The sequence below is a fragment of the Rhizopus delemar genome, genomic scaffold (genome assembly GCF_000149305.1).
Source record: "Rhizopus delemar RA 99-880 supercont3.5 genomic scaffold, whole genome shotgun sequence".
Classification (NCBI taxonomy): domain Eukaryota; kingdom Fungi; phylum Mucoromycota; class Mucoromycetes; order Mucorales; family Rhizopodaceae; genus Rhizopus; species Rhizopus delemar.
In genome coordinates, this window is record NW_027137831.1 from 613436 (window position 1) to 634201 (window position 20766).

Consider the following 20766-nt stretch of genomic DNA (forward strand, 5'->3'; position numbering starts at 1 on the left):
AAATAGAAAATCCTGCCATACTAAAAAAAGTATATGAAAATTCTCCTGTATGTTAAAACAAATATTAAAATCAGCAAGACATAGCTCACAATCGTATCCCCTTTGTTTGTCTAATTAGAGAGATACTCTGTAGATCTTTTGAGTATGTGGAACATCATAACAAAGATGCATTTGTAATGTACACATAAACATGAAGGGAGTGGATGTCTTTAGGATATGTTTATTAAAAATATTCGATGACCCTTCTTTTTCTTTATTTATCGTTCAAATAATTAATCAAATATTTCTACTTTGAGTGCTTTAATTGTTTAATACACCTTGCTTTATGAAATCATGATTTTGTACTTTGCTCATCTACTACTGATATTGTTTTGCCCAATTTATTATAAAAACGTATGAAAATACATTTATATTTGTCGTCATAACCTTATTAGATGTATTTTAGGATTTACATACTAAAATCTTATTTAACTTTTACTTAGCATCTTCCTGCAACCTTATAAGTTCTTTTTCTTTTTTTAACGTGTACTAAGAATAATCTTATACTAACTTGGGTAAATTCATATAATTCAGCTTTTACTTGCATGTTTATGTGTAAAAAAAATATGGCCCTGAGAAATCGGGCAAATGAGTGAAAATTAGAGAATAAAATGATATGATTAATGAGTAGTTTGAAGGCTAATTATCATTATGGTAGATATGAAATTAAACGGGTTCAAATATAGTTAGAATATATATCTCCTATATGGTTTCTTTTTGTGAGAACAATTCAAATATTGATAGACGCATTTTCTTAAAAAAAAAAAAGGATAGATTCCTTTTTTAAGTAAAAAAAGTGGGGCAATGCTTCACAAAAATACACAAAATTTTATTATCCAATCAGACTTTGTTATCGCATTGCTTTTTTTTTTAGTCATTTTTCATTTTGCTTTAATCTTTCTCTTTTTATTGTAATTTCTGCTGAATCACAACATGTCCAACAAACGTAGCAGGTCGCCTTGTGTTTATGATGATAGCGAGAAAAAGCCCTGTACAGATCAAAACAATTTACTTACTGAATTGACCCAAGTTTTAAATCAAATCAATTCAACACCTTCCACTGGTGAAATATCTGCTGAACTGATGGAAACCTTCAAGATCCTTTTGCTAGAGATCGAACAATTATCAGCAGACGATAGCACTGGGAAGCAAAGGCAGTAAAGCACGAAAGCGATCGATGCTTGGAATCTTGGTTTGATGATTTGTTGGAACGTTGCGGTGATGAATTGGATTGGGACGATGTTGCCCTTGCCTTAGCCTTGGAGGAAGAAGAGGAGGAAGGAGAAGAAGGGAGACAAGTAGTAGTAGTAGAAGAAGATGACGAAGAGGATGATGAAGAAGATGATGAAGATGAAATCATTATTGTAGATGATGATGATACACCTGTACAGCGTTTGACAGTATCATAGCTTTGTTTATTATTCAACACCCCACTTTTTGTATCAATTTTTTTCTCTTTATTCTTTCTTATGTGCAATAATACCAAAATATTCAACGATTGCTTCAACTTGTATAAAAGCAATAAAAAAAGTTTTGTCGTGACAAACATACACATAAAGTATAATTATAAAAAGAAATCAAACCACTGTTCATGTATTACAGTTTAAGAAAAAAATTAATTTTTTACAGCAATCATTAATCCCATCCACCAACACCTAAACCGGTACCAGAGCTTTCTTCTGTCTTTTTGTTTTCTGTTTCTAATGCAGCAACGATATCTTCTGCCTTATTACTTATCTCTTTCTTCTTCTTTTTTGACTTGTCAACAACACCAACCACGCCTGTTTGTGCCTTTGTCACTGTAGTAGCATTCATGGGGGGTTTCTTTTCTTCTTGGACAGCAGATGCAGGTTCTGCAGCAGGTTCTTCTTTTTCTGCAATGGGCTTCTTTGCAGTAGACTTCTTCACATTAGAGTTCTTTGTAGCGGGCTTCTTTGTGACAGGTTCCTTGGCAGAAAGTATATCTGCAGCACGCTTCTTTGTCACAGATACCTTTGCAGCGGGATTCTCTTCTTGTTTAGCAGTAGACTTGGTAACCTTCTTCTTCTTATCCTTCTTTTCAGTAGATTGGGCTTCATCTGGCTTTACAAAGAATACGTCGCCTGCATTTTCCTCCACCTTCTTCTTTTTAACAGCGCGTACTGGCTCCTGGTTATCATTGGATCTCTTTGGATTCACCTTTTTCACATCCTCTCCTCGTGTCTTTTTTTCTTTCTTTTCTTTTTGTTCTTTCATTCGTTTTAATCTTTGCATCTTTTCAACTATGTTTGTATTTTGTAATTTTTTCTTTTTGCGTTCTAAAAATTTGGGATCAAATCTTTCACCATCCAAGACACGAAGTGAAGGAATAAGATCAAGGACCTATTATCAACAGTGTTAACTAATATTCCATTTAATTTGTATTGAATATAATACCTTTTCAAAGTAATCCTTTTTGCTTGAGATAGGGTTTCCTTTCAAATTTAAATTATGTAATTTAGTCAATGATCCCAGAGGAGCAATATCAGTCCAATTCTTGAGCTGATTATTTCCAAAATCAAGGATTTCAATCGCATTACATTTTCTCAAAGTTTCGGGTATATCAGATATTTGATTGTCATTTAAGCGAAGTTCTTTAACAGCGACATTGTATGACAAATCAGGAACAGCAGTCAATTTGTTGTGAGCGGCAGATAGTTTGGTTAACTTTAATAAACTTGATAGCTTGGGTACCGTGTCTAACTGATTGTGTGAAATAACTGCATTTTATGTTAATCAATATAAAGAGATATACATTTTTTAAGAGTGAGTTTACCAAGTGTATTAAGTTCTAATAAAGTTTCAATGTTCTCAATCTCCAAAAGTTGATTATTGTTCAAGATCAATGCTTTTAGTTGCTTTAATTTTCTTAAATGAGGACTCATGTGAACCAATGCATTGTTGCTCACATTCAACACTAAATAAAAGTACATTAATACAAATGGTAAGACATTACTATTTTTTTTTTTTTACCATTCAAGCTTGTAAAATGTTGAAATCCTGTAAAATCTTTAAATTGATTGTGAGAAAGATTCAAAAGAGTCATTTGCTTCAGATCATTTAAGCCATTTATAGATTTCTCGTCTGCAAGTCGATTGTTTGAAAGATTTACTTTTCGAAGTTGTTTACATTTAGATAGATCTTCAACAACAGTAATATCTTTTTTAGATGCATTAAGATCTTTGAGATCCTCAAGTGAATGATCTGGATAGATCTCGGAAATGACTTGTGCTGTTAACTTCATTTATAGAAAAAGAAGACAAAAAAAAAGATTTCTAGAAAAAAAAAATTGTCGGACGTGTTTATTACAGTCCCATTTGGAGGTCTTTTTTTTATACTTTCACATATTTATATTTGAATACAGTTATACAAATATAAACATATATTGAATACATGGTCTTTAGGTTCTTGTTATATACAGAAATATAAAGATTTATTTAATAATAATCACCACCGTCATCATCATCATCAACATCATCTCCTTCGCCGTTATCAAAGTAATTTTGAGCATAATCGTTATCGTCAACCAGTTCTTCTTCATCTTCATATTCTTCTTCGTATTCTTCTTCTTCTTCACCTTCTTTCTTTTCTTCTCCATCTTCGCCATCCTCACCTTCCTTTCCATCATCTCCTTCTGCATTTAGTATTGCCTCCAATTGTGCATACTCATCTTGAAGTGTTGCTGTCTTTTGCTCTAATACGTAATACATCAGCTTGTTATTTTTGTATCATCGCTAATTATTAAACTTACTCTTCTTGGCTCTCTTTGGCTCCAAGATATTTTGAAGCTCTTCAGGGAAAAAATCCAAGTCTATGTTCTTATAAGAGAAATGTTTTCTTTGTACTATTTTCTCCTTGAATACCTGTTTCAATCTCTCTTAAAGTTTTCTTCGTTTCTTGCACTTTGTATTTATCAGAATATCTTTCTATATCTGGTGGTGGTGGTGGTGCTGTCAAGTAGAAAGGGGAACTTTTTACCATTTCCAGATATTCTTTTCTTAATCTCCATTGATGTGATTCATTTGATGTAGGTTTACGTGGAATAGGAACATCCATTTCCTAACAGTCATTTTTAGCTTATTTAGACATGTATAAAACTATTTATTTTCTTTACTTTACTGGAAATAAATCTGTATTGACATTAAATAAACTTCCAGCATTCAGATCTTTTAATAGATCAAAAGAGACGAGTTGCATAGCGCCACTCTGTGCTCCTCCTCCTCCTCCTCCACGTCCAAAACCGCCACCACGACCGCCGCGAGACATTATGAATTAATTGATTATAAAGTTGTCTTTGGAGAAAAAGATTTGGATTTTTTAAAACTAGTGACTATTTACTGTGACTATTTTTCTGTAGTATTTCGTCCGTAGGACTCAACGCGACTCATGCTTTTTTTTTACCTCCGACAAAATTTTATAAGGCAATTTCCTTTTCGAATTTTTTTTAAGTATTGATGAATCCTATTACTTCAGAAAATGAGAATACTTACTAAAAAAAACTAAAGTATTCACCTGTCAGGTCTCATAGTAACAGGTCCTAGTATTGATTTATTAAAATCAAGCTTTTGACAGTGGAGAGTAATTACCCAAACACAGATTCAAACGCCTAAAGGGTTGACATGATTTAAAGAGATAAGACAAAGCCAACGAAGCCATCAACAAAGGCTACTCATTCTGACTAATAGTTGTTGAGTTCAAATTGTTTAAGCTAATTTATTGCAAAGAGGTAAAAGTATATAAGTGTGCGTTTTCAGACTTTTTTTTAGCGCATACCTTATTTTTCTTATCCTATAAAATGATGAACAATCAAACAACCAAAGGACAACAGTTGCCGATGCAATTCTGCAACGCATGATAGACAAAAATACTGCTATGAAATATAGTAACCAGATGATTATTTCTCAAAGCATGGGTAGTTGTCTAGTCAATACTACTAGAGCTTACTCAAGAAAGCAAGATAAATGAAAGGCAAATATTCCAACTTATTACTCAATATAAACACTCTTAGCAACCGCATAATATTCAAGAATTCAGTGACGGTGAAGTCATTTCGGTTCACAAGTTAAGAAAGAACAATGAAGGTGCTTCTGCTTGTGGTGATTTGGTTAATACTGTTATCACTATACACATGCTTTTAACAAAAATTATCTTTATAGCTAAGAGCTATATAAGCTTACAAAAAAAAAGAAATAAATCATACAGTTCTTCCACCCTCAATTGGGCACTTTTCTGAAAACATTGATCAGATCTTTGAGGAAATTTGGTCATTTGTTTGAAGCTGAATTAGTCACTTTTTCGAAATTCATTTGGTCACTTTGTTGAAACCCAATTGGTCACTTTTGTAAATAATATTATTTGGAAGAAGGCTTTTATCACTAAACTTGCAGCAATTTGCGTTTAAAATTTAAGCTTTTAGGAAATAACATTCCAGGATAAAAAAAAAAAAAAAAAAAAAAAAACTGTTCTAGTACGCTGATGAATTTTTTCTTTTTTTTACAACGCTTCTCTTCGTCGATCTCATATTATATTATATCACTGCAAATAATGGTGCAAACTTTGCGCACCGTTAATTGTTAGCTATATGCTTTTCTGTTCAGCGATATCAAAATCTGTGATCGAATGCGTATTCATGCCGACGTCAATATCTGCACCCTTTACGGACATATAATCCTATTAATATATTCTACGTCCCTGTCTGGTGCAGATGTTGACGAGAGTGATAATTCAGAGTTCTAAGTAGATTTAATCCTTATTGTGCGAGGACGTCTCTCTTGGTAGCTGCTCTTCATAGTCTTTTCTACGTCAGAAATAATTTGGGGACCAATGATGCTTTTTAAATCAATACTTTATTTGTCTTTTTGTTCTTTATAAACCACTCATATTCCTTATATACTTCATTATTAACCATTCATATTGCAATAAATATTGCTTTCTATACACAAAAAAATAAGGATTTATTTTATAAAAAATAGCTTTTTTTTATTTAAATAAAATAATAACAATATATAGTATTTCTTTGCTTGTAGCGTTTTAAAAGTTTACTTAACTTACCTAATGTCGTCAAAATAGCATCATCTAATCTAAAAATACATCAATTAATCGCGTGGAACTCAAAAAGTTATAAGAAAAAAAAAGCCAAGCTCAAGGATGCAAACATATAAGGATTGAAGGATTCAAGAACTTGGGCACTCAAAGCAAAAGAAAAGACATGAGTACTTAAGAACCAAAGCAAAGACAGGAAAAAGATAGAAAGAGGCCAAAGCAAAGCAGCATTCATCTATAATAATCATTAACTATCGTGTATATATAGTAGAAGTAATAGTACCTTTCTTTAGATAAACCAGGAAAAGAAAACTAGCTAAGTTTATACCAACAGGTAAAAAAAAAGAATCAGCACATATCTATAGTAATTATTAGCTATGGAGGATATGTAGTAGAAGCAATAGTACCTTGCTTTAGATGGGCTAAGAGAAACAAAACTAGCTAAGCTTATACCAACAAGTAAAGGAAGCAACGATAATCCTGGGAAAGAGACTTTATAAAGACCATTTCAAACATCAAGAAAGCAACCGATATGATTTTACTAAAGTAAAAGCACCATTAGAGCAGGAATATAGTATATATAATATTAAGAACTTACCTTTTATGAAGAATGTCTATTAAAAAAAAAAGAAAAAAGGGAAAAAAAAGTACTTTTTTTTTATAGCCTCATTTTACTAGTGTTACAACTATTCAGTATCAGTCAATTCTAATAACCATGAAAGCTCGTTCTAACGGCATTTTTGATCGTAGTTCAGCTATTAAAATATTCAAAAAGCTTGTTTATATATTGTTAAACTTATTCTTTATTTAAATTTAACATCTCAACCCCAATAGTGTTTTTTTTTTTTAAAAAAAAAAAAAAAAAAAAAAAAAAAAAAAAAAAAAAAAAAAAAAAAAAAAAAAAAGAGTACAAAATAAACTGAAGAATATAAAAAAAAACAATGTAGGACATTTTTCTTTTTTTTCCCCTCGTTATACTTTATCGTAAAAATGTCTAGACGCGTCGCCGCCCCCACCAACGTTCCCAGCAATGCTCCAAAAAGGGCAAGAGTTTCCAGGAGCATTGCTGGATCATCGTCCACTGCTGTTCCTTCTTCTTCTCTTTCTTCTGCTCCCGCTCCTGCTCCTTTTCCTGTTCCCGTGTCCACTCCTGTCCCTGTGTCTGCTCCTGTTGCAAGCTTTGGCGGCCATACTGGTGCAGAGGCCATTGGAGCAGCCTCTGGTTTCACACCAGAGATGATGGCTGCCCAAATGCAGTTTCTTTCTCAAATGTGGCAACAGCAACAGCAGCAACAGCTGCAGCTGCAGCTGCAGTATCATCCAACTCAACAGTCACAGCAAGGGCAGCAGTATATTGCTGTGGCTGAGATCAACAAGATCAAAAAGCAGTGTAGTGTAAGTCTAAAGTTAAAGTATCAATTAGCAAATATAATTTAATAATTTTATTTCTTGATTTTTTTTTTCTTTTTTACTTACATTATAGGATCACATAGCTAATCACTACCGTAAACACTTGGTTGGCCGTGGCATCAAGTTTGATACGCTCAAGTCCATCACCGACAAGGCCAACAGAAAAGTAAAAAATCTGTTGCGCGATGAAGTCAGGAAGGACCAACGCTTCAATGGCCTGACTGATTCGCAAGTATTCACTATGATTAGAAGCAAGTTCTATTACATGGTGGATAAGGCAAATGGGAAAGCTGTGGCGACACCAACGTCAGCCTGCCGCAGCCGCGTAAATGCAGTAAGTAGTTGATATTTAAAAACTGTAATATAAAATGTCTATAATACTTACATCAATACTTTATAATAGAAACTCCTTAACAGGAGAGTTGCTTACAATGCTAACGCAGCTGCATACCAAGCCCGGTTCCCATTTGCCGAAAAGATCTTGACGGTTGATTGGACTTCTGATGAGGAGGATGGCCCAGAAGATGAAGATGGCCGTACGTTTATTGTCAAACGGCCATCATTCAGAAGTGAAAGAGTAAGTATGATATATCAATAAACTTCATTTTCTAATATACCTTAATTGTCTACAGGTAGTGGAATTCCACAAAGAGCTCCAGAAAGGGTACAAAGAATTACTAAAGAAGAAGGGGGCTCCACCAACAGTTAGAAGAAGAGTACAAATTGTTGAGATGGAGTTCCCAGATAAACTCGATCATGAGTATTACCCTTCCTGGGCTTTTGCTTCCCCTGCTCTTGGCTTCCCAACTTCTGTTTCTGGTTCTTCCTCCTCCGCTGCCGCCAACCCAATGCCATAGGCATCCACTTTTTTGTTTCTTGATTTGTTGTCTCTTATCAAATTGAATAAACATTTGTTAAAAAAAACTTAGTCTATTGAATGATTGTTTAGTAAAATATATAATAAAATAACAATAATAATATCAATAAATGATTGAATGATTGAGTGTTTTTGCATATTTGTAACATGTGGATTTTTTTTGGAAGAGAGAGAGTTAGGATATGATTGTCAATATATGGCTTGACAGCAACAGGATTGTAAATTCGGTAGATTGGAAGTATGTTATGAGTATTAGATTAACTTTAATAGGCCGGAGTTAAGTATTTAATACCTTTTGTGAGGATGTCACTTTGTGGTCCCTTTTAACTCGTATCCTATTAAAATTTCAACACTATGTTTTTTAAAATTGGCATGAGCTCTGGCGATGTTTACGTAACTATAGCAGAATGATTCAGCAAATTTGAACAGTTCCAAAACGTAGCAAATTAGTATCTTCTTGCTTTGAATGGCTTTAATCTTGACTATGACGAAGAAACCCACTATGTCAGGTCACTTTCTGGTTATAAAGTTGTCAACCGAGGTCGCATCGGGGATCGTCTTTGTCTCATTGCAGATGGCTGCTTGTAATCACCAACCTACGACAAAAAAAACTTTGCTACCGCTTCAGAATGCGTCGAAGCGCGCTTATCAGTATTATTAAAGTCATTTAACTTAAGGATTACCGCTTTCTTCAGTATAAGTACAAGACTATTTGCAAAGCTAGATTTTTACCTTACCAGAAAATGGTAGCCGCCACCCACCAGGTAGCTTGTGAATACGGATATCGCTTTGTGCACTTCCAAATCCATGATTGCTCTGCCGAATGCGTAGATGAATATTTTCGTATGTCAGAAAATTCTGCGATGTAGTCGAGGTTGTTTTGCAATGTTTATCATAGTAAAGTTCAGCTTTATTTAAACTAAAAATGTAATTACCCATCAACTTACTGCATTTTCAATGTATAGAGAACTCAACTGAACGCATTTTGAGGCGACATATAAGCGAGAAAGGTTAAAGTTCCATTATTAACATGTTTTACATATAGCGTTACATAATAGATAATAGGTCTAATAAATCCTATTAACTTTAATAGGGCCGCTAATAGGATCAGTTGGATGACAACTTCTTGATTTCAGGGTATTAAAATTACTTTAATCGGGGTCGTTGGGTTTGCTCTTATACTTGAAGCTAAATTATTTCTTTTTGTTAGATCACAGCAAGTAACCCCGCCGTAAGGTTTTTGAATGATTTTAGAAACACAAACAAGGGCAAGAAAGCCAAATGCTTTGATGTGTATGTATATGTGTATCTACATTTGTATCGCTATGCTTACCTACTCTTTTTTTATTTATTTTAAGCATAACAAAAAATTATATACTTGACTTGACAGATCAGAGCAAAGGCTCACAAGCTCTTCTGTTTCAGATGATTTGAAGCTATACCTAAAAAACGCTTGTAGCACTCCTCCTCTTAAGCTTGATGTCCCGAGCATCGATGTAATCGAAAGGTTCGAAAAAAAGGTAAGCTTAATTTATTGGGTTTAGTCAAGACCAGTTTTGAATTGCTTTTACGCTTTAAAAAGTGGTGTTGGGCTTTTTTTTTGCTACCTCTATCACCATTGATATGTCTTTGACCCACATAACAGAGAAAGCGCAAGAGCAATATAAGAACAGGCTTAGTCACCCCCTACTGTACATATGTTTCCATTATAAAAATAACTAACTTAATGTTTGCAAAATAGAACAAATCTTTTACCGTAGGCCAAATGAAGAGCTTTTTGAAGGCACTAAATTCGATCTCAATACCAAGCAGCAAGCAAAGAAGGCATGTGAACATATATCGATATATCCTTGAAATGCATATTTTCAAGGAACATCTGTTCAAAGCCAAGAATACCTGCCTGTATTCAGAACAGGACTTCATCATTAAGTTCTGGTCTTACGTGTTTGAGGAGGCTTTCTCCAATACTAGGCTTTGCCTTCACTGGGGCGACACAATGCTCAAATAGCCAAGAAGCAAGCAAAGGTAAATATGAAGGTTGACCTTCGCATTTTATTTTGTGGCAACACAAATCGACCAGACTTGAGTGTGGGCGAGTTTGCGAAAAAAGCCATCCCGTGCAAGCTTTATCATGACAAGCTGAAAAAAGTTGTTATAACAAAGTATCATTTGAATGCTCTCCTTCTTTCCGGTCTCTCCCCCTCCGCAGCATCAATGCCTATTGTACATATTATGGGCTTTGATTTCCACTTGTCTCTATTGAGGAAAGTCGACGACTTTTATGTGTTAGAACCAGTCGACACAGTCGCCTTTCCCACATCCCATAAAGCAATCAAGGACAATGGTATACAAAAGTTGATAAGCTGCCTGGAAAAGGTAAAGGTAAAACATTCGACTTCTATTGTACAATTGAGTGTCTATTCACTTATTTTTGATTCCATAGAGCCTGTGCCTGTCGCAGAAGAAGGCAGTAAGAGAAAACGACTTGGAGAAAAAAAGATGGAAAAATGAGTAGCATACTTGGAAAGAACAAGCTTATGGAGAAAGCGGCCGTGAGGAAGATGGTTTGGCCATCAGAAGATGAAGAAGACGAAGACGAAGACGAAGAAGACGAAGATGATGAAGTTGAAGACGATAATGACGAAGATGATGATCAAGATGATGATGATCAAGACGAAGAAGAATAGAAGGAGGAGAAAGATGATGAAGAAAACATAACCATATAAATAAAAATATATTCGCTGCTATCTTATTGCACTGCTGTCAATGTCCACGCTCCACTAACAGATTTTCTCTTTTCCTTTAATCATAGACTTAATATCAACAGGAATTAAACCCGTTGTAGCATTAAGCCTGGCGGAGCAACCAAAACAGATGAAAAGTTCCTGCAATTTAAGCTGTTTTAGTTGAACGCGTTGTATCAAAGCCAGCCTACTACACACTATAGTAGACAACATATCTAGCGCTGTTTTGAGAGAAGACCATCATCTTTTACATCTACCAACTCTGATACAAACGCAGGGGGGGGGGCATACTTCACAGAACAAGCGCATCAAACATAATGTTCAGTAGTTGGTGCAGATTGAGTTTTGCATAAAAACTTGCATTCATTTTATTCAGAATAAAGACATGAACGACATCTCAAAAATTCATTCTACTGTCTTTTATTTTTAGATATATTATTCCTTATAATTGAAAAAAACACAAGACTATTTTTAGTTGTAAGCTATCTAAAATCTGAGTCATTTGCTTTATCGGTTTACTATCTCCATCAACTTCTCCCGTGTTGCGTTTCTGGTCAGAAACCAGCTTTTGAATATATCTTTTACAAGTATTTCTTATTATTCAGCTTTTCCTTTTTTTTTTTTTTCTTGGTTTACTATACTCTAAACGCTACCAGACATTTCCATATCCAAGTGTTTTGGAATTTGGATGCCATTTTAAAAGCTTTTCAAACCTGGCATATATTCTCTGAAAAAAAAAAAAAAAAAAAAAAACCAAACTGACACATGTTTTTTAGGATGTCTCGTTTCAAGAAGAAAGCTTAGAGATCCACGTAAAGCCTTGAAGAGGCTCCAAAAACCATAGCACCTTCTTTCAGGGAGACTTCTACAAAAAAGAGGCCATCTGGTGGAGATGACGAACCAGGACCAAGCACTTCAAGAGCACGAAAAGAAAGTAAACAAGAAGATGATAGTTTATTACTTAATGCATTAAAAGAAGAACTTCAAAAAAGGCTGGTTCGAAAAGTAACGGATGTCTTGGGAAAAAAATGAAATTGTAAAAGCTCTTAAAAGCACATTATTGATGCCCAAAAGACTAGAATGAGGAGTGGTTACTGAAGCTGAAAAAAGCCATGATTATCCTTTTGGTACTATCGAAAAGTACATCAAGAGAAATTCCAAGCAAAAAAAAAAAAAAAGAGGTTATCAGTACTGGGTTGATCATGTCAATGAAATGTCTGATATTACACTAAGTCAAGTCCAATGTCAATCTACTGTCCACAATCTCCCTAAGTCTGCTTCGCCTGAGCTCTCTGATCTTGCTACGCCTTCTCATCCGAAAGAGGCTTCTGCTTCTTAGCGAAATCTAAAACCAATAGAACCTTTACAGCTCATACGAGCCAAATTACAAGAAAGGATTTGGAACTGGAGATCAAAGACCATTTCATTGATGTTCTTAAAAATGTCCATGTTGATGTTTCTGACTACATCTGCCATTATGGCTTTAAGGTGTTTAACACGCTCCTTCTCCTGTGTAGTCACGGATTTTTAGTGAACACAAATGGCGATATATCGTTACAAGAGACTAAGGGAGAGCTGATTAGAAATATCTTGCCACCCGCTTTCACAATAGCCTTTTGATCTATCACATCAATTATGATATAGCCGAAATTTACTAGTTTGTATCATTCTACTTTGTTCTGTTTTTCTGTGGGAAAATAAATTATGATTTATCTATACAAGTGAAATCTAAAAAATCATCTTGTGCCAACAGCATCAACGTTAACACCGTTGAAACTGAGAAAGAGCCGAGAAAGAAGAACACTATGACTATATTAAAGAATAGAAAGAGATATGAAGTACACTACATAAAGCTTTTTTTTTTTTTTTTTTTTTTTTTTTTTTGTTCAATATCAAACTAAAAAAAAATATATGATAAATGTTCAAAAACTTGAAAAGGTAAATCTTGTTTCGGGTTTCTTCTAGAAAGCTACAAAAAAAAAGCCATCTCTTTGCTTCTTTGCCAAGCATATAGAAAAGGCAGATGTAGTTTTGAAACTTAATGTGAGAGTTACATTTATACCTTATCCTCTTTTTGTATAAGTTGTTTCAAGCAAATGTTAAAGAACAATCAATCCTTGCATCATAATTGACTTGATAAGATAGAAAAAGTTGGATAAAACAGGGGTATGCGTAGTATTCCAAGAAGAAGAAAAAAGACATTTAAAAAGATTGAATGGAAGCCTTGCTTTGTTTATTCATCGTTTTTTTTTTTTTCCTTTTAGTTTAAAAACAACATGCGTAAAAAAATCTTCTTATCAATGAATGCGAGGCTTTGGAATAGGATTCATGATGCCTATATGGACCCTTCTTTTAGTTTGTCTTGCATTTTTTTATTACACTGCAAAAATTATCATTTTAATGGAAAATTCCTTATACAAAAAATGTTATAGTTTGTGTTGACTTTTAGAATGTGTATACTAAGATTTTTGACAAGAACAGCTTGGGAAGGCCACCAGCGGACAACCACCACCTGTAGAATGCATACAGTGTAAACCTTCTTTACAGTTGCCTGAAACTGGACAATCAGAGGTTGTTAAACACCTTTCTCCTTCGTTAGAAACATCACCACAGGCTTGAGACGTTACAAAAGACATGGTGAAGATAGCGGCGAAAACATACAGAATAAATTGCTTCATACTTGTAGTAAAAAAGAAAGGGGAGACACAAACGTCTTTCAAGTGTGCTCTTATAAATAGGTTGAATCCTTCGATGTCTCCTTTTATTGTTAGCAACAAAAAGGCGTTACTAGGGAATGTCTTATTTTGCCCAAGGAGAGTTGTTTTTACGGAAGCTAACGATAGGCTTGCAATGTTTCAATTGTTGTTTTATTATATACAATAATGATCAAAAGTGTAGTTTATTATGTAAAAACTATAAAATATCATTTTTTTTATTCAGAACCTTCTTCTTCAGAGGAACCTTGTGCTTCAGAATCATATTCTTCAGGAACATCACTGTCACTATCAGGGGCAAAGTCCTCATCAGCTATAAAAAAAGGAGGAATCAGTACAACCAAATACTAAAAAACAGGGTTCAAACGTGAAACTTACGACTCTCGTCCTCATCGTCATTGTCCTTTACCGCAGCAGAACTCGTGCCTTCCACTCTTCGTCTCTTTCTAGAATCATAGGTTTCATCTTCATCATCTTCGTCATCCTCATCGTCTAATCCAGCAAGATCTGTGTAAGTAAGAACAGCATCTTCACTGACTTCAGTCTTGATCTTGATCTTTCTTTGCTTCAAGTAATCTTCAATATTTGCATACTCTTCACGATTGATACTAGAAAACTGAATATCTGTACCACTCGTCATACGGAACTTCATGTCAAATGTACGAGAGCTGCCACTTGATTGACCTACGCGAGAAAAGGTAACAACACCAATTTCGTTGATAGGAATGAAGGTAGGTGGTTTGGGGATAAACAACAAGCTTTTTTCGAGTGGATAAAGGAAGCCTTCGTTGGCCTTCATGGAGCACTTCATGGCATAAGCACCGTGGTGACTTCTATAAGTGCTAGTTGAAATCACTTTTCGTCCTGTCAATGCTCTAAAGACATTACTGACAACTTCATACGTAGGTGCATCATAATGCTTTTGAAGTTTGTTTTCGTATTTTTCTTCCAAGACTGAATCTTCTAAATTCAAGTCAACATCAATCTCTTCTTCACGTACAAACTGGAATACAAGAAAAGGATATTTTGTTTGACCCTGTCTAAGAGGAGGATCCAAACCAATCTATTTGTATGTGTCAAAGGAGAAAAGGAGCAAATTAGAATAGATCAAAACTTACCACGAATAAAACGTGAACATCATCAGGCTTCAATAAAAGGAACAATTGTACAATATTTGAGTAGAGGATCTTGTAATCGTAAGTTTTACCACGCAAACGCAAAAAGTCTTGATACATGTCGATATTGTAACGACCACGAGGAGTTAAGCTCAAAATCTCTTGGAATTGAACAATGTTTTCTGTTGTCATTTGACTGAATTCTAACTTGGATTTCACAGTTTCATAAAACACCATGTCTGCATTCACTTCCTCCTCCTCATCTTCTTGTTCTCCTCCACTGTTGTCTTCTGTTGTTGTTTCCTTGGCGACTGTACCAGGTACATAAAATGTACAATCCATCAATTCATCAACTTCTTTTGGATTAATGCCATCAGGAGCAGGCTGACCAGGATCAACAAAGTTGATGGCTACTTCGTTTTTACCTGGTTTGTTGGTTGCAATGGCTTGAGCAAGTGGTAATTCAAACATCATTTTATTTCCCACTGTAAAATTTAAGTTGGATCCTGTTTACATATAAATTAGTTTTATTATCAACAGCTTTTGTATATGTACCAACCTTGAAAATCAGCTTTTCCCCAATTCCAGCCTTTGACGCTAATTTCTTTGACTTCAAGTATGATTTTATAAAGTAATTTAAGAGCATCGCGCAGTTCTTCAAAATCCTAGGGTAAAGTTTTAGTTCTTTCTTCTTCTATAAGCTATTTCATTGCGCATTTTCATACATCGTTTTTAAATCCATCAAACTTATGAATGACATTATCTTTTAAAGTCACACGGAGCTCATAGCCCCTTGCTACTCTGATCCAATTCATTCTCTTGACTTCTTCTGGTGAAACAAGAACTGTTCGATCACGAGGCCCTTTCCAACCCATGCCGTTTTGTGCTAAACGAAATCGACCTAAATCGGCCGAAAGTCCATAAAAGATGGAATGATAATCAAATGTCTTTTTGTCAGTCATTATTTTCGTCTTGAGAAAAAAAAAAGTTTTTTTTAAAACGCGTTTGTTTTTTTTTTTTTTAAAAAAAAAGGGCGATTTAGATTCCGAATAATGCGTTTTTTTATTGATTTGATGAAATAGGGCAAAGCAAACAAAGAAATATTTACGCTTGTAGTTTATGAATAAGGAAGAAATGAAGACATTTAACATGTAATACCACCAATACCACCCATACAGTAAAAGAATTATGAAAAGCAATAGAAAAAGACAAGAAAGTTGTATGGCTAATCAATGTATTTAGTAAAATCATTGAGTTTCTTTTTTGGAAATTTTTCAAAACTAGCAAAGAACAAACTATGATCCCAGCTACAGATGAAATACCAAAAAAAGAGACATATGCAGGTAGTGTAAAAAGATATCGTCCAAGAGCATAAGTCAAAACTCCAGCCATTGGTGTGTTTGTATGCAGAAGAGATCACAAAAAAGAATAATCGCTTACTCGGCTCCAGATCATTACAAGCCTAAGCTAGCCATTTTAGTTTGATGGCCTAATACAACAATACAATGACCCATTAGCAATAAAACTAGGTTTTTTCTCGCCTTGAAACCATTGGAGAGTGTTTCCTTGTAGGTATAAAACAACTCATGGTCTAAAAACTAGGTGAGCAATTAGAATAAAAAAAAAACCCCTCCTATACATTGGTCTTTTTTACCAGTTCTTGTTGTTATCATAGCATTATCATTTCTTTCAGCCACAACCTTTAATTCACTCGGTCGGTAGGCATGTTCACTTAATCAGATAGAATGAAATAAAGCTTTTAAAAATAAACCTTATTATTATACTCACACGCAAATTTATCACTCCCACCTATACCTACTTTTTTTTTTTTTGGTCGTCTTTAATACAAGGAGTTGTATAATAGTCAACACAAAGCTATACTTTCAAATTCGCTGAATGTTTTTGTTTGAGGGAGGGTAAAGACCATGAGCACACCTTCTCTACTCTCATAGCTTCATGATTTGGCATTGCTCTCAAAACTGTCTACAAACAATGACAAAGATTAGAAACACACGAGCGAGAATGACTTGTTTGATGTAAGCATGCCGTACAATAATATGACTTGCCTTTATCATCTCTCTTGTTTATATATAAACACAAAAGGGTCTATTAGAGAGCCCTAATTGAACGGCATTTGTGAACGGCTGTGATAAAGTGACATTATTCAAATAACATGATATGACGTGAAAATGACCCTGTCAGAAACTTGACTATGCCAAAACCTTTTTTTTTGATTAGCCGATGAATTTTTTTTTCTTTGCAAATAACTATACAAAGCTCAGTTACAAGGACAGTTTTGGATATTAAACGGATCGGTACCCGTCAAGCATCTTCCGAGTCTATGCTGCAAATAGAGATCGTTCGTGTTTTACCGGTACAAGTCTATCCATGAGATGCATTTCAAAACCATTTGAACCCTTACTTGTCAATTGGGTACAGCTAGGTGAATGGTAAGTGGGTCCAAAAAGGATGGATGGATTCAAATCGTACATGATCGTCTATTGAACGTAACCCGGGTTCTCATCTGAAAAGATGTTTGGTACGATACAAGGACTGTGATAAAAGAGCCACAAAAAGTATTTGTACCATCCAACTTCCATATATATCGAAAGGACAGGTCCATCCGTTAGTGGCGTGGTCATTTTTTCAAATTTTCAAGGCCATGCTGAAAGGAAACGGACTGAGGCTGAGAGAAGGGTCTATTTGCTGATGGTGGCAAGAAACTCAACCAGTTAAAATTGAAAGACAGGCAAGATAGAAGAGAGAGAGAGAGGAAAAGAAAAAAGCCGAGAGAAAGACAAGGGTAGGTTTGTTATTTACTTTTTTTTAAAAAAACATGTCATCTTTTCAAAACCACTTTTAATAATGGATCCAAGTTTGTGAATGGTAATAAAGTTGCTCTAGTCACTTTTAGAGATGCCGTGTTTACTATAGGCACGAGGAAAAAAAGTAACCTTGCTTCAAGATAGGGAGTGATACTAAAAAAAAAAATGCAAACAACTGCTTATTCTATTTGTTTAAGATTATCATTGAGGTGACTTGGTCAACAATTTAAGAAGCAAGATGACAAGTGTTGACTTGTGAAAATGACAAGAGGTGATGATTGTGCAGTAGAAATGCACCGTTGGCTTATGCTTGCACTGGTTGAATACATGTACTCATCTTTGTGTGAGCCAATAAAACAGGTTGAGTGATTATAGTGTAACTACACTGCAAAAACTTTATTTTTCTTGGCAATTTAAGCTAGATTCATAATGCATACGAGAGTTATATACTTTATTATAATTAATACTTTTAGGTTATAAAAAGTGAAAGATGATACAAAAATGAATGAATAAGGGAAGGAAGGGAAAAGGATGAATAACTTAATTGGTATAACTAGAATCCCTTGAAGAAAGTGATTTATTACTTTCATGAATGGATGAAGGTTGACTGCTGGCAACCACAAGGTTTCTTTTAGGTATTCTTTCTTGAATTCTTTTTTGTGTTTCTTGTGCTAATAGAATAATATGAGTTTATATCATTCATCGTGCTATTGATTTACCTTGTTTCATCATCGCTATCCTATCCAAATGTCCAATCACAAAATTCAATCCATCAATCCAAACTTTTCTTTCTTCATCCGAACCAACATAGAGTACAATAGCTGATGTGGTACCAACATAGGTTGTATTCAAGTTGTCTATACCCGAGACGGAAGGTATCAGCTCAATACAGTGTGCAATGCCACCTGCTTCTTCCTTGGACAAAGCACGTACCCTGACTCTATCTAATGTCAGATGGCCCTTGTAAATGAGACGATCTTTTTGTTCAACATGTTTGACAAACACTAACATGTCTGTAAATAGTATATATCGCCTTTCTTCACCCAGTGAACGCGAACTGACTGTGACTCGGGAGAGATTGCCTTGTAAGACAAGTCTTCGTTCTGCTCTTACATTAAATGGAGCATCCACAAGGCTTTGGTGTATTTTGATGACTTTGTCTATATTGTGTACATCACGCAACCTATTGATAAAGAATAAGTTTAAAAAAAAAGGAGGAGGGGGGGGGACCGATTTATATCAAGAACCCTGTACCTTTCATCCAAAGATTGTCTGAATTGTACAATCCACTGTTTACATTTCAATAGTCCACAATAATCCGGGTGCAAGCGTGGTGTTAGATCCGATAGCTGAGAAATGATTTCAAAATAACGATGAACACAGGTCGTTGGCAATTGTAACAACGAAAGTAAGCTGGTTCCAGCCAATGTCTTTTTCGTGGCCTACAAGAAAAGAGGATTTAGGAAAAAGGAAAAAGGAAATGGATTGCTGTCTTTTACTTGCATCAAGAAATTTTTTAAAAGGTTGATATCTTGTGAGTCTATCATACGTTGTCAGACAAATATCGTAATTATTGAGGTAAACACGGTAGATCTCTAAATGATGAAACTAAAAATAATAGTTTAATATACAAACGAAGCTTATTCAGGTCCTTGAATGGATTGTACCAATAATTGAAATATATCAGATATGATTTGAGATGGACCCCAAATCTCCATTCTATTTTGCTTATCAGATATGCGATACCATACAACAGTCAGTGTTTTACCTTTCATTTAATCTTTTTAAATTAGCTTGGTGAAATTCAACTAGTTCTTCATAATTAGCAAACAACCAACGATACTCTCTCTCTGTACAAATCGTCTTTTTCATTCCCAAGAATCCAAAAGTAGACTGTTTTGTGTTCTTTAGGACATCTAAAAAGGACTGTTTCACCAGCAAGAGTGAATTTGAATAGCTCGTTTCTGATTTGATCAGTGTATTGACCACCATTTCTCTATTCCGATGCATGTATTCGTGGTCTGTGAATCAAAATAAAAAATTAGTCGATGAAAACTCCTGATATGTGTATCATCCTGTACCCAACAAGGTTTCATCCACATCGCCCACATCATAATCCACCACATCAATCTCATTCGTTTCTCCCATAATCATCGAATCACTCAAGAAATGAATAGCAGAAGATGCACTCGAGGGATGATCGATGCTAGAGAAAGAGGAAGCTGTCATCAATTCACTAGGAGTAAAAGTACTCGAACTGGCAACACTTCCTCTTGGACTTTGAAATGATTTACTATTGTTGTATTTCATTGCTAAATCGTCCTTTTCTATAAAGGATTAAAAAGAAAGAAAAAAAAAATTGGGAAAGTCAAGAAGAAGAAGAGAGAAAGAAAAAGGATGGAATCAATTACAGTTGAAAGAAAAAAAGAAAAAAAGAAAAAAAAAAAAAAGAAAGAGGTTTTTGAAGGTAGCATTAAGAATATTGTGATACGTTGTATATAAGAAAACGCTTATTCTTTATCACGTAAGACATTTTTCCTTTGTTACACTTTGACTTTTTTATTATTATTTATCAACTACCTGATGTCATCAATCCTCATTCTTTCTTCTCCTTTAGCTCTGTCCCATCCTTTTGCTCCTTAATAAAAAAAGCCAATGATCAAGTAAATTCCAAATATTCTGAAACAGCCAATCAAATCAATTGAAATTTTACTAGTCTAAAGAGAAAAAAAAAAAAAAGCAAGTCCTTGTAAGCTTTTTTTTTTCTTTTCCTCTTTCTTTTTTTTTTTTTATTAACTCGAGACACATTACAAAAAAAAAAAAAATAATCTGACAGAAAAAAAAACATTGTCAATAATAATTTTTTTTTAAACTTTTATAAACTATGGATGATGACCAAGGTATTGAGTTCGTCATGGTTGATGGATTGAATTAATTTTTTTTTTTGTATAGAAATTTGTAGGGTTTGTAGAAGTGAATCTA

General features: G+C 34.5%; 9 protein-coding genes across 9 annotated transcripts; 3 read left to right on the top strand and 6 right to left on the bottom strand.

Moving 5' to 3' along the window:
• Nucleotides 1-662: 662 nt before the first annotated feature.
• Nucleotides 663-1448, top strand: RO3G_06986 (uncharacterized protein; the record flags this gene model as incomplete). Its single annotated transcript, XM_067661576.1, has 2 exons — nucleotides 663-724; nucleotides 1211-1448. 2 exons carry the CDS (start codon nucleotides 663-665, stop codon nucleotides 1446-1448), a joined length of 300 nt encoding a protein of 99 aa, XP_067517677.1.
• Nucleotides 1449-1674: 226 nt separating this feature from the next.
• On the bottom strand, nucleotides 1675-3103 carry RO3G_06987 (uncharacterized protein; the record flags this gene model as incomplete). The annotated part of the gene is made up of 4 exons (XM_067661577.1): nucleotides 1675-2400; nucleotides 2455-2777; nucleotides 2834-2974; nucleotides 3031-3103. 4 exons carry the CDS (start codon nucleotides 3101-3103, stop codon nucleotides 1675-1677), a joined length of 1263 nt encoding a protein of 420 aa, XP_067517678.1.
• Nucleotides 3104-3494: 391 nt separating this feature from the next.
• On the bottom strand, nucleotides 3495-4323 carry RO3G_06988 (uncharacterized protein; the record flags this gene model as incomplete). Its single annotated transcript, XM_067661578.1, has 4 exons — nucleotides 3495-3751; nucleotides 3809-3868; nucleotides 3921-4116; nucleotides 4177-4323. 4 exons carry the CDS (start codon nucleotides 4321-4323, stop codon nucleotides 3495-3497), a joined length of 660 nt encoding a protein of 219 aa, XP_067517679.1.
• A 1634-nt stretch (nucleotides 4324-5957) lies between these two features.
• On the bottom strand, nucleotides 5958-6837 carry RO3G_06989 (uncharacterized protein; the record flags this gene model as incomplete). The annotated part of the gene is made up of 5 exons (XM_067661579.1): nucleotides 5958-5989; nucleotides 6109-6137; nucleotides 6698-6713; nucleotides 6775-6785; nucleotides 6833-6837. 5 exons carry the CDS (start codon nucleotides 6835-6837, stop codon nucleotides 5958-5960), a joined length of 93 nt encoding a protein of 30 aa, XP_067517680.1.
• Nucleotides 6838-7089: 252 nt separating this feature from the next.
• Nucleotides 7090-8366, top strand: RO3G_06990 (uncharacterized protein; the record flags this gene model as incomplete). The annotated part of the gene is made up of 4 exons (XM_067661580.1): nucleotides 7090-7494; nucleotides 7583-7843; nucleotides 7913-8086; nucleotides 8142-8366. 4 exons carry the CDS (start codon nucleotides 7090-7092, stop codon nucleotides 8364-8366), a joined length of 1065 nt encoding a protein of 354 aa, XP_067517681.1.
• A 2527-nt stretch (nucleotides 8367-10893) lies between these two features.
• RO3G_06991 (uncharacterized protein) lies at nucleotides 10894-11073 on the top strand (the record flags this gene model as incomplete). The annotated part of the gene is made up of 1 exon (XM_067661581.1): nucleotides 10894-11073. One exon carries the CDS (start codon nucleotides 10894-10896, stop codon nucleotides 11071-11073), a length of 180 nt encoding a protein of 59 aa, XP_067517682.1.
• Nucleotides 11074-14062: 2989 nt separating this feature from the next.
• On the bottom strand, nucleotides 14063-15921 carry RO3G_06992 (uncharacterized protein; the record flags this gene model as incomplete). Its single annotated transcript, XM_067661582.1, has 5 exons — nucleotides 14063-14157; nucleotides 14223-14907; nucleotides 14963-15465; nucleotides 15519-15624; nucleotides 15685-15921. 5 exons carry the CDS (start codon nucleotides 15919-15921, stop codon nucleotides 14063-14065), a joined length of 1626 nt encoding a protein of 541 aa, XP_067517683.1.
• A 2403-nt stretch (nucleotides 15922-18324) lies between these two features.
• Nucleotides 18325-19289, bottom strand: RO3G_06993 (uncharacterized protein; the record flags this gene model as incomplete). Its single annotated transcript, XM_067661583.1, has 4 exons — nucleotides 18325-18455; nucleotides 18504-18967; nucleotides 19039-19226; nucleotides 19284-19289. 4 exons carry the CDS (start codon nucleotides 19287-19289, stop codon nucleotides 18325-18327), a joined length of 789 nt encoding a protein of 262 aa, XP_067517684.1.
• Nucleotides 19290-19854: 565 nt separating this feature from the next.
• RO3G_06994 (uncharacterized protein) lies at nucleotides 19855-20094 on the bottom strand (the record flags this gene model as incomplete). Its single annotated transcript, XM_067661584.1, has 1 exon — nucleotides 19855-20094. The coding sequence occupies one exon, from the start codon at nucleotides 20092-20094 to the stop codon at nucleotides 19855-19857; it is 240 nt and encodes a 79-aa protein (XP_067517685.1).
• Nucleotides 20095-20766: the final 672 nt, after the last annotated feature.